The sequence below is a fragment of the Bombina bombina genome, chromosome 8 (assembly GCF_027579735.1).
Source record: "Bombina bombina isolate aBomBom1 chromosome 8, aBomBom1.pri, whole genome shotgun sequence".
In the NCBI taxonomy this organism is placed as follows: domain Eukaryota; kingdom Metazoa; phylum Chordata; class Amphibia; order Anura; family Bombinatoridae; genus Bombina; species Bombina bombina.
This window is the reverse complement of record NC_069506.1, coordinates 223,453,038-223,465,667: the sequence shown is the minus strand read 5'-3', so window position 1 is coordinate 223,465,667 and position 12,630 is coordinate 223,453,038. Positions and strand designations below refer to the sequence as shown.

General features: G+C 42.6%; 1 protein-coding gene across 5 annotated transcripts in view; it reads left to right on the top strand.

Annotated features, from left to right (window-relative positions):
* Positions 1-12,630, top strand: part of LOC128638943 (guanylate-binding protein 1) — a 163,832-nt gene that overhangs the window by 66,824 nt on the left and 84,378 nt on the right. For all 5 annotated transcript variants that reach the window (XM_053691072.1, XM_053691073.1, XM_053691075.1 and 2 more), the window contains one exon: positions 294-577. In XM_053691072.1, coding sequence (XP_053547047.1) covers positions 294-577 — 284 coding nt within the window. The remainder of the gene's footprint in view (positions 1-293; positions 578-12,630) is intronic.

Below are 12,630 nucleotides of genomic sequence, written 5' to 3'. Positions count from 1 at the left end.
TGGTGTAACCTGAGCAATGGAAATAATGATATTTGGTATATATGCCAGAATATTAGACTTTTATCAGGATAGTAAAATGTGTTTAGTAGCCAATTTTTGAGAAAGAAAAATCCAATGACACTGCTGGTGGTTTCTATAGCTCCACTCATCTAATATAGGTATATGTATTTATTTTATAGGATTTTAATATGGATGTGAACTTTTGTTTATTTGCTTCTTCATACACATTTTCTTTTGTTTTAGCACATGTTTTTCAGATATTTTTATTTAATTTTAATGTTTCTTTGTTCCAGTGTTGGGGAATCTCACAGACTCCTATGTGAAGGCAATACAGAGTGGTTCTATCCCTTGTATGGAGAATGCAGTATTGGCTCTAGCAGAGCTTGAGAATATGGGAGCTGTGAAGGATGCATTATCCAAATATGACTCTGAAATGAGCAAGTATGTGAAAACATTCCCAACTGAGACAAATGAAGAATTTCTGAACATGCACAGGGAATGTGAAGTGAAGGCTTTGGAAGTCTTTATGGCACGCTCCTTCATGGATGAAAATCAAAAGTATCAAACAGAGCTAAAGGTCAGATAATATGTATTGTACTAATATATCCCTGGTCACTGATACACAGACTACGTTATCCTAAGAGTCCTTTCCATTGTAATGTTACCAATTTAGGGTTAGATTACAAGTGGAGCACAAACCATTGGGCAAGGGTTTTCGCGTATCGTTTGTGCACCGGTTAATTTGTGCTGATATTACAAGTAGAGCACCATTAATTTACGCTAAAATTTCAGAGCTGTGGTTAACTGTTTGGCGAAAATAAAAAGTGTCACAAAACACATAAAAAATACATTACAGGGAGCGGAGCTAAGCCACGCAGGCGAATGGCTGTCTTCTGAGCGAGCTCCTAAATCCCTAGGCAGTGCATCTTATAAATGATGGCTTTCCCTTCCCCTAATCCCCTTGCTTTATTGTGGGAACTCTATCTCTAGACATTGAGAGGCTTTTTGTGCGAAAACCGGAACACTTTGCACCCTTTTAATCCAAAGTTACAAGTGTGACGCATCTGACCGGAGCTCCCGACGAGGCCTGAAGCCCTGTATACAGCACTGTGGCGCTTGGACAATCTGACCTGAAACTTTTGCAAGGAGGAGAGGACTTGCCGAGAGGCATCAGTGGACCGCAACCAGCGAGGTAAACTATACCGCACACACGCTTGTTCACAGCACCGGCCACAACAGATTGCACGCAGTTTTATCTAACTCCGTGGTCAGCCTTTTATAACGGTCCCTGGGCCCCGCTGCATATTAGTAGTGTGAGACTGCGGCTAGAGATTGCAGACCTATAGCGGTGCCTCTTGTGAATCGTTTTGACCTCCATCTAGGCTGCGTGTGTTAGTTGTACAATTGAAGGTATAAGTTAATTCCAACTGTGACACAGTGCTGCAGCCTCTCACAAAGGTCCGTTTATATGAAAGTTATTAGGCTGCATCAATTACACATCTCACAGGGATTATAAATTTCTTTAATTGACAATTATCTGGTTCAGTGGATTATCTGCTTTTTGTGTCATCTCAATAGAAAGTGTCTGTCACCTGTATACTTTCTTTCACCTCCACGTGGGTCATTTTAATATTCTACAAAAGCCCTGCATTAGTTCTGCTCTTTTCTACAACCACGCTGGTAGTGAAACTATGCCTTGTAAAAGGCAATCTAAGGCTGAAAAAGATCTCCCTGTGCGCACACTTAGTGGATATTTGAAACACATTGACCACCCTAATATAGAGCTTTCTAGCAGCATGGAGGACAGCCAAAATGCCTCCCCACCTACTCTGCAAAATACTGAGCTGCATGCCTCGCAGCCTATCACTAAAGAGGATTTACAGCTTCTTTCCTCCAAAGAGGACATAAGAAACGCTGTTAAAGAAATGAGAAATTTGTTTCATGAACTAAAAAAGCACATTGACTCTTTGGATACTAGAGTTACCCAATCCGAAACAAAACATACTGAGATTTCAAGCTCTATGCTACAAATGCAAACTGAGATGCAGAGGCAATCAGACACCATTCAGCTGATGTCTGATAAGATAGAAGATCTTGACAACAGGGGTCGCCGCAACAATTTAAGAATCAGTGGTGTATCTGAAACTATTCACCCCCCAGCGATTGAAGGCTACCTGCAGAGCCTATTTCGCACCCTTAAAGACACCCCGGCCTCTCCCGAGATTTCACTAGAGCGGGCACATAGAGCGCTTAGAGTAAAGCCACCTCCTAAGGCGCCTCCCAGGGACATAATTGTCTGTTTTTTGAATTTCAAAGAAAAAGAAGAAATCCTTCAGTGTGCACTCAGCAAACAACCAGTACAACATGCAGGTGAAACACTACAGATTTTCTCTGACCTCTCACCAACCACTCTTTCGAAGAGGAGAGACTTATCTCAGATCACAGAGAAATTAAGAGCGCATAAGGTTCCATACAGGTGGGGATTCCCTGTCTCCATTATCGCCTCCTGGCATAACAAGACAGCTATCTTCCGTCCTGGATCGGATGTCCAGGCCTTCTTTGCAACTTTGTCCATCGAAGATGAAGCTCCACTTTAGCTTTTCAACGCTACAATCCTTACTTCCTTGCCTCCTGCAGGAATTACACTTTTTTGCTGTTTAAAAGCCTGCAGAGGCCCTTCCTGACTGTTATCCATGCGAACATTCATATCCTTTGGGGACTCTCCATTACCTGGCTTCACCTCCAGATAATGTATCACTTATGTTATTTGAGTCCGGTTTATTTGTTCCACATTAGATTAGAATTGCATATGTCTTCCTATGTACTGTTTCTACACCTCCCCTTCCCCCTCCCTTTACCAACTCATACAAAGTGTGCTCGTTAGTGGCCCCATATGCTATCACGGCATCTTATGGAACTGTTACCTGTATTTGTATCTACCCTACTGTTTGCTACCCTAGCTTCGTTAATATAGGGTATTTTGTTATAGAGCCAGAGATACCAATTTGTTATGGGCCTGAACTGTTGATATGCTCCCTATCCTTCCTCCTTTCCCCCCCCCCCTCTTTCCTCCCCCCTCACTTCCTCTCCTTCCCCTCTCCCTCCCTCCCCCCTTTACCCCTCCCCATCCCCTCCCCCCTTCCCTTTCCCCCCCCTTCCTATTTCCCCCTGTTTTCCCCTCTCCCCCCCCCTCCTTCTCCCCCCCCTTTTTTCCTTCTCCTTTCCCTCCATTACTTTTTTTTTTTTTCCTCTCCTTCTCTCCCTTCCCCTCCCCTCCCCCCCCCCCTTCCCTTCCTTCCCCTCCCTCCTCTCCCTTCCCTCCCCTCCCTCCTCTCCCTTCCCTCCCCTCCCTTCCCTCCTTTCCCTTTCCTTTCCCCCCCTCCTCCCTTTTCCCCAATTGAATCTTTTCAATGCACTCACACTCCTGTTCTCTACATTTACAGTTATTTTTTGCGTAACCATGGTTGTCATATTGTTGTTTTAGTTCTTAAATTTTGGAATGGATTTTTTTTCTCACACTTTCAAATGCTGGAATACAACCTACTGTGCTATTTTGGAAGCGATCACTATGTTGTAATACTTACATTTTTATACTATTGTCTATAGATAGGTATGGTATACCTAGGTATGCAATGTTATTGCTCTAATTTTCATTTTCTTTTAGTTTTGTTTTTTAAGTGTGGTTGGCTCTATTGAGTTTTTGATTGTTCCCTCTCCTTTTTCTCTTTCTTCCTCCTCCTCTTTCTTCTCATCCTCCCCCCCTCCCTCCCTTCTTCCTTCTGTCCTTGTTCCTTTTGATGATTATCTATCTTTTGGTTTTGTCCCCATGAATGACACTTGTTATGCTGTCATGGCTCTGATCAATATGGTGCAATGCCTACATTTCTATCCTGATGTTTACCGACATGTGTTATATACGTATGGATGCAATGTTATTGTTTTAGTTTAACTTTTGTTATATATAAACTGCTCCAAAGAACTTTTGAATGCTTTCTTCCCTTCCTCTTCCTCATCCCCCCTCCTCTCTTTCCTCCCTCCCCCCCCCCCTCCTCCTTCCTCTTTTCCTCTCCTCCTCCCCTTTCTCCTTCCTCCTTCCCTTGTATCATTTTGCGGTCCTCCATCCTCCAGTTTTGCCTCCAGATAATATGTCCCTCATTGTGTCTGAGTCAAAGGTGTATGTCGCTTCCTTGATTGTAACGTTGTTGTTTTAGCTTTAAAGCATTGTCAAGGTTTATCATCAATATACCCTTAGATACTGAAATGCTACCTGCTGTGCTACTCTGGAACCGGCCACTTCAGTGTAACGGTTGCATTCCTATACTGATGCTTACAGAAAAGTGTTATTCACCTATTGATGCAATGTTATTGTTTTAGTCTATACTTGTTATTGCGTGGCCAGCTCTAGGGTGCTTTTGAATGCTTTCTTCCCTTCCTCTTTCTCTCTTCCCCCCCTCTCTTCCTCTCTCCTCCCCCCCTTCCCCCCCCTTGCCCCCCCCTTTTCCCTCCCCCTTGCCCCCCCCCTCCTCAAGCCATCACCTCTACAGACTCAGGAGGGATAGCCTCCTGTGCTTCTCTCCTGAAACTTTCTATTACACTTTGAAAAAGAATGCTCTGACCTAGGGATTACTTCCCCTGCTTTTTTCACTTCCTCGTTCTCTTCTTCTCTTACCGTTTGTCTAATTTTTATTCAGCATTACTCCTTCCTTTCCTCTTAGTCTTGTCTGAGACATCTCTTCTTTGTCCTCGCTGAGTCTTTAAACAGCGCCTATTCCCCTTTTTCTTCCCCCTCTTCTTTTTCTTCCCCTTTAAACTCTCTTCTCTCCCCCTCCCCCTTCCCCCTTTTTTTTTTTTTCTTTTCTCTCTCATTATGGCCTGCTCGGGTGGTAAGTTTGGCTCTCATGGGCTTACTTTTGTTTCTATTAATGCCAAGGGTTTGAATGACCCAGGAAAGAGGTCAATAGCTTTACATGAACTGCAAAAACACCACAGTCATGTCCTCTTTTTCCAAGAAACTCATTTCCATAAGGGAAAGGAACCAAAATGGCAGAATAAACAATATCCTGTGGCCCTCTTTGCTTCAGGCCCCTCCAAGAAATGTGGGGTGGGCATTATGATTCATCACTCAGTCCCATTGCAAATTTTACATGTTGAAAGAGATCCCGAGGGTAGGTTTTTGCTGATTTCTGGCACACTGTACGACCACCCTATCACACTGGTTACACTCTACTGCCCAAATGCTGACCAGCATCGTTTCATGTCCAAGGTCTCGAAGGTAATTCTAGACCACTCTAAAGGCCCGCTGTTCTTGGCAGGGGATCTCAACATACCTTTGGATGTGGGTATGGACACGTCCAATAGATCAGCGAGTATCCCTTCTAAAATAATTAAGTCAGTCAAGACAACTATTGCAAATCTCCAACTACACGATGTATGGAGAACCCTTCACCTATCAGAGAGAGACTACACATACTTCTCCCCTCCACACAACAAATACTCACGTATAGACTACTTTCTATTTGATTCAGCGGGACTAGACATGACTGTTAGCTCTACAATAGACACTATCACATGGTCAGATCATGCCCCTATAATTTGCAATATCCAATGGCCAGACCTGCCCCCAACGTCTTATATTTGGAAGTTGGATGATCACCTATTAGACAGAGAGGACATTAGGTCTGCGATCCAAAAATCACTAACAGACTTCATGTCACACAACGATCCTACACATACTTCTATCACCAATTTTTGGGAAGCACTTAAGTGTGTTGTTCGAGGGGAGTTCCTCAAACATAAGGCCCATTTGTTGAAACAGCAGAGGTTAAAACATTTACAACTCTCACAAAAAGTTACCGAACTTGAAAACATACACAAACAGGACCCCTCGAATGGGGCCGTGGGCAAGTCATTATCAGAGGCCAGATCGCTTCTCTCTCAGCACCAACTTGAGACGCTGCATCATAAGCTGTTTAAGACAAAACAACAATATTATGAAGGGGGCAATAAGCCAGGTAAACTCTTAGCCAGAAACATCCGCAGACAGCAACTTAAGTCTCATATCTATATGTTGCAGAGAGAGGACAGCAGTGTAGTGAAGGGAACTGGACAAATAGCAGACTCCTTCCATACATACTATACTAATCTCTACAATATCTCGCAGTCGTGTGTGGGTAGATCCCAAGATCTCACCGTGTTAGAAAAACAGAATACGATCGACGATTATTTGTCCTCTCTGGCTCTCCCTCAGCTTACCGCTGAAGACAGGGAGTCCCTTGACGCTCCCATTACTTTAGAGGAGTTGGCTCAGGCCCTGACAGCTCTTCCGGGTGGGAAGTGCCCCGGTCCTGATGGGTTTACTCCCAAATACTATCGGGCTTTCTTTGACACTCTGGGCCCTTCCATGCTCCTACTATTTAACAATTTGATCACACACCCCACTCTTCCTACTACGTCTTTAGAGGCATATATCACTGTCATCCCTAAACAGGGCAAACCCCCCACTTCTCCTGCTAATTTCCACCCAATCTCTTTGTTAAATTCAGATATGAAAGCTTATGCAAAGGTGCTTGCAAAGAGGTTAAATAGACTCCTCCCTTCCTTGATCTCGTCTGATCAGGTGGGTTTTGTCCCTGGTAGGGAGGCACGGGACAATACCAATAAGGTGCTCCAACTGATCTCCCATGCGCGGGTCGAGGGTGGGCCTATGGCCCTACTCTCGACTGACGCGGAGAAAGCTTTTGATCGGGTGAACTGGCTTTTTCTACGTTGGGTCATGAAGAAGATGAATTTTGGCGACCCATATATTAACATGACTTTTGCATTATATTCAGCACCGAATGCTAGGATCCGGATAAATAACACCTTATCTGAGACCTTTTTTATTATGAACGGCACTAGACAGGGCTGTCCGCTTTCCCCTCTTCTCTTTGCTCTTTCTATTGAGGCGCTGGCCCAGAGGGTTAGAGAAAACCCTAAGATCAGTGGGGTGCAGGTTGGGGAAAAAGAATTTAAACAAGCACTCTACGCGGATGATATCCTCTACACCCTCACCAACATTGATACATCAATCCCAGAGTTGCTAGGTGAGTTACGACAATATGGTGAGCTTTCTGACTTTCATCTCAACTTATCCAAGTCTGAGCTGTTGAACATTAACTCTCCACCAGAACTTATCCAAGAAATAGCCCAAAAGTATCGTATACCTATAGCCGCCTCTAGATTAAAATACTTGGGTGTCTATTTCACTGCAAACCCAGCGGACCTATTTAAATACAATTATATGCCCCTGAGAAAGGATATTATTTCTGATTTATCCTCCTGGAAGAACAAAATGCTAACTTGGCTGGGAAGGATTAGCTTGATTAAAATGAACATCCTACCACGCATTCTGTATATTTTACAGACTGTGCCCATTGCCCTGCCGGGCGACTATCTTTCCCAGTTGCAACGATCTCTTGAGCAGTTTATTTGGTCCGGAGTGAAACCACGAGTGCCCCGAAAGACCTTATATCTTCCTCGTGAGAGGGGAGGGCTGGGATTCCCTGAACTTTCTCTGTACAGGAGAGCAATATTATTGCAGAGGGTGGTTGAATGGTCGAGAAATGACACACAAAAGCAATGGGTGCGCCTTGACGGATATATCTTCAAACGACATAACATTGGAACCCTAGCTTGGATTCCACCTCCAAAGCGTCCTATCCTTATACAGAAATACCACTTAACACAAACAGCTCTTCAGGAATGGGATAGGTTGCTGGCTACTTCCACCCACATCTCCTCAGTCCACTCCCCCATGATCCCTATAATTGAAAACCCTGATATTCCATATCACATTTTGGGTACTCGGATGAGCACATTCTATCCCTTACGCGACGGTATCTTACGCTCCGCTATACACGAAGGCAAACTGCGCACACAACTAGACATGTCGGAACATCTTGGCTCTCTTTTTTCATCTTGGATGCGTTATCACCAGCTAGCGCACTTCCTCATGCATCATAAACACAAAGATAAGTTTAACAGAGACCTTACACCATTTGAACAATTGTGCACTAATGTTACCCCCTCTAGGCGACTAATATCTAAAATTTACAAGCTCTTACTCATCCCCCCAGATATTCAGCTCCCCTCCTTTACATTATCCTGGTGTAAGGACCTTGACTGCACTTTCAAGGAGGACGAGTGGCTGAGGTCGTTTGCCCTGACGAGGCGTTCATCAGTTTCGGCTATGGTACAGGAAATACACCTGAAACTACTAACCAGGTGGTATCATACCCCGGCGAGACTGCACAGGTACTTTCCCTCGGCGAGCCCCTATTGCTGGAGGGGTTGTGGAGAGCTTGGCTCTCTTGTGCATATCTGGTGGTCCTGCCCCTTATTGAGAGACTTTTGGTCGGAAGTTCTTAAGATTATGTCACACAAAGTGCAGACTCTGATTCCTGATGCCCCAGAGACTCTACTCTTATTGCAGATTCCTAAAATCGGGAATGACTTTGCTAGAGCCCTCCTCTTGATTATGATCACGGGAGCTAAGAGACTGATCCCTCGTAATTGGAAGTCCAGGCAGATCCCCTCCCTGGAGGAGTGGTATGCCTCAGTGGACGACTTATTAAACCTAGAGAGGTTGCACTACTTTAAAACCAACCAATTGGCGTCCCATGATATGATGCTGGCAGTGTGGAAGGGCACCCCACTATGAGGATTCACTTGCCCCAATTATCGTTCAAACCCTTGGTGTTGTTATTTATTTTTCCCCCCTTTTTTTTTTTTTTTTCTCCTCTCTCTCCCTTCCCTTTCCCGTTGTCTGACTCCTCTTCCTCCTTCCCTTTTTCTTTTCTCTTCAATTTCAATCTATCCTTTATACATTTCTTTATCTTTGTAAAAATGAAAAATCTGTTGATACCATGCTTTATTGCTTCGGAGGGGGGTTTACTTTTTCTCTCCCCTCCGTCCTCACTATCATTTGGAAATACATTTGTTCATATCTTGTATGCTTGTCTGATTTGGACAGGTCAGATTCTGTATATAGACAAGTGCACCTCACTGTGTTTATGTTTAATATTCCCTAATGTTATATGGTGTAATGTTTATACAATCAGACAGTGTTATGCTATGTGATTTCTTTTTTTTTTTGCTGTATTTCTGACTTTTCTTTATGTTTAATAAAGCTGGTTTTAAAAATTAAAAAAAAAAAAAAAATACATTACAATGAACAGTGTGTAATAAAAAATATTTAAAAACAATATTGCACACAAAAGTTATAAGGGCTCAAAGATATGAGATCTTGGGTGTGTAAAAAAAAAAAGCAAACAAAGGGCTTTAAAGGGACAGTCTAGTCCAAAATAAACTTTCATGATTCAGATAGGGCATGTAATTTTAAACAATTTTCCAATTTACTTTTATCACCAATTTTGCTTTGTTCTCTTGGTATTCTTAGTTGAAAGCTTAACCTAGGAGGTTCATATGCTAATTTCTTAGACCTTGAAGGCCGCCTCTTAAGAATGCATTTTAACAGGTTTTTCACCACTAGAGGGTGTTAGTTCATTAATTTCATATAGATAACACTGTGCTCATGCACGTGAAGTTACCTGGGAGCTATCACTGATTGGCTAAACTGCAAGTCTGTCAAAAGAACTGAAAAAAGGGGCAGTTTGCAGAGGCTCAGATACAAGATAATCACAGAGGTAAAAAATATATAAATATAACTGTGTTGGTTATGCAAAACTGGGGAATGGGTAAAAAAGGCATTATCTATCTTTTAAAACAATAACAATTCTGGTGTAGACTGTCCCTTTAACATAGAGATACATACAGATACATGTCTTATGATGTATATGTATGATGTATGTGTGTATATATATATATATATATATATATATATATATATATATATACAGTATCTCACAAAAGTGAGTACACCCCTCACATTTAAATATTTTATTATATCTTTTTATGTGACAAAACTGAAGAAATAGCATTTTGCTACAATGTAAAGTAGTGAGTGCCCAGCCTGTATAACAGTGTAAATTTGCTGTCCCCTCAAAATAACTCAACACACAGCCATTAATGTCTAAACCGTAATGTCTAAACCGTTGGCAACAAAAGTGAGTACACCCCTAAGTGGATATGTCCAGATTGGGCCCAATTAGTCATTCCCCCCCCCCATCATGTGACTTGTTATTGTTACAAGGTCTCAGGTGTGAATGGGGAGCAGGTGTGTTAAATTTGGTGTTATCGCTCTCACACTCTCTCATACTGGTCACTGGAAGTTCAACATGGCACCTCATGGCAAAGAACTCTCTGAGGATCTGAAAAAAATAATTGTTACTCTACATAAAGATGGCCTAGGCTATAAGAAGATTGCCCAGACCCTGAAACTGAGCTGCAGCATGGTGGACAAGACCATACAGCGGTTTCGCAGGACAGGTTCCACTCAGAACAGGCCTCACCATGGTCGACCAAAGAAGTTGAGTGCACATGCTCAGCTTCATATCTAGAGGTTATCTTTATGAAATAGGAATATAAGAGCTGCCAGCATTGCTGCAGAGTTTGAAGGGGTGGGGAGTCATCCTCTCAGTGCTCAAACCATACGCTGCACACTGCATCAAATTGGTCTTGTTCTTGTAATGCCAGCGCAACCCAACTAACACAAAAATCTTAATTCTAGAAGAGTTTTTGCTGTAGCAAAAATACAAAATAACGCTCCATTTGTAATCTGGCCCTTATTTTTTTTTCTTACCCATCATAGTGATACTTTCCCATTTACATAACAATCAGTTACAAAATGTTTTCCTAACAGAAAATCAATAATGCTATACTGTGTGTCCACGTCAATCTCTTGAGTAAGAGTTGTGGTGGCTTTTAAGCAGTTAGAATGTGGTGAGGTTGTCCTTGCTTGGTTTTCTAACATAATTGCTACCCCGGTTATAGAAAGCCTGAGTTGGTTACTCTGTTCTCTCTTTTTCTACAGGTCTCTGATAGGAGTATGTGTCCTTTCACTCCTTGTGAGCTGTCTTCCTGCCTGACAGCTAGATTTGCAGGTAAGTGCTTTTGTCTTCTAGGTATTGGAGACTTGCACTTTTCAGGAGTTTTTGATTTTGCTAAATTTATTGGGACTTAATCAATCATTTTCGTAAGGATTTATTGGGGCAGCATTCAGGCACTTTGGTATGTGAAGGAGACTATGGGGTTAACGTTTCCCTTATGTTTTATGGGATGGTTCCTCAGGCTGAAGGGTGTTTTTTGTTCACTTATTTTAGTTTTTTTTTTTAATCTGTTTTCTTGTGTGCTGCTCACGTGACAGCCTACCCTTCCACTTGTACATTGAGCGGAGCGGTGTCATTCTCTGTGAATTCTCTTCTGTGACGGCTGTGAGAGACCTCGTTGGAGCTGTTAATTTATTCTAACTCTGCTTCTAGTGGTTACGGTAGGGCACCTCAGTCTGATTGAAGTGTAAAGGTGTATTTTACTTAGTGTTCAGTGTGCTCTGAGGGATTCCAGTTCCTTCTTAAAGCTGCAGTAATTTTTTTATCTTCATTTACTTTTGGGGTATTATCTTAGCTGTGGACAAGAGTCTGTTTCAGTTAATAAATGTTCATTATGTTTAGAGGCCCAAATTGTTTGCCTATGCAATTTTGCTCCTCATGTTTAGCTAGGACCTTTTGAGCCTTCTGAGCCTAATGTCTCCCAGGATTATGCTGTTCAGGAATCGATATGCCACAGCTTTCTCCTCAAACTTCCCAAGCCTCAATGGCTTCACATACAGTGCCCTGCGGTTCCTCTCAGCCTCCTGAAGGAGTGTATTTGCCAATAGATTTTGCTGCACAGATATCTTCTGCGATATCTGCGGCTTTATTTGCTTTTCCCATGATGGGGAAGCACAAGAGGAAATCAAAACATTTTTTCTGATAGTAAGGTGTCTGTCCCATCTGCTGCTGCGAAGGTTGACCTCCCCATATGTCTGATGAGAAGGATACCTTGGTAGCTTCTGAGGGTGAAATCTCAGATTCTGACAGTATAAATCCTTTGACTGATTCTGAAGAGGTAAACTTCAGATTTAAGCTTGAACACCTTCGTTTACTTCTAAAGGAGGTACTGGCTACTTTGGATGACTCAAATTCTTCTGTCGCTGTCAGCCCTAAACATCTAGTAAGCTTAACAAATACTATGATGTTCCTTCCTCTGTAGAAGATTTTGCTGTTCCAGACCATGTGTCGGAGATCATTGCACTGGAATGCGGTAAGCCAGGGATTCCTTTTCCCCATCTCCAGGCTTTAAAAAGATGTTTCCTGCTGCTGACTCTATTCTGGACTCATGGCACACTGTGCCTAAAGTAGAAGGGGCTATTTCTACTTTGGCCAAGATAACCAAGATTCCTATAGAGGATAGCTGTTCTTTTAAGGTTCTTAAAATGTTATCTCTGGTGCTAACATGCAAGTCATTAGACTGGGAGCCAAGATGTCTGGCAGGATCTGTGGGTAAAGTCTTGGTCAGCTTATGTTATCTCCAAGTCCAAGCTCCTGTCACTAGCTTATAAGGCTAAGACCCTGTTTGGTCCTGGTCTGGCGGCGATCATTTCTGAAATTATGGGTGTAAAGGGGTCCTTTCTAACACAAGACGAGAAGAATAGAC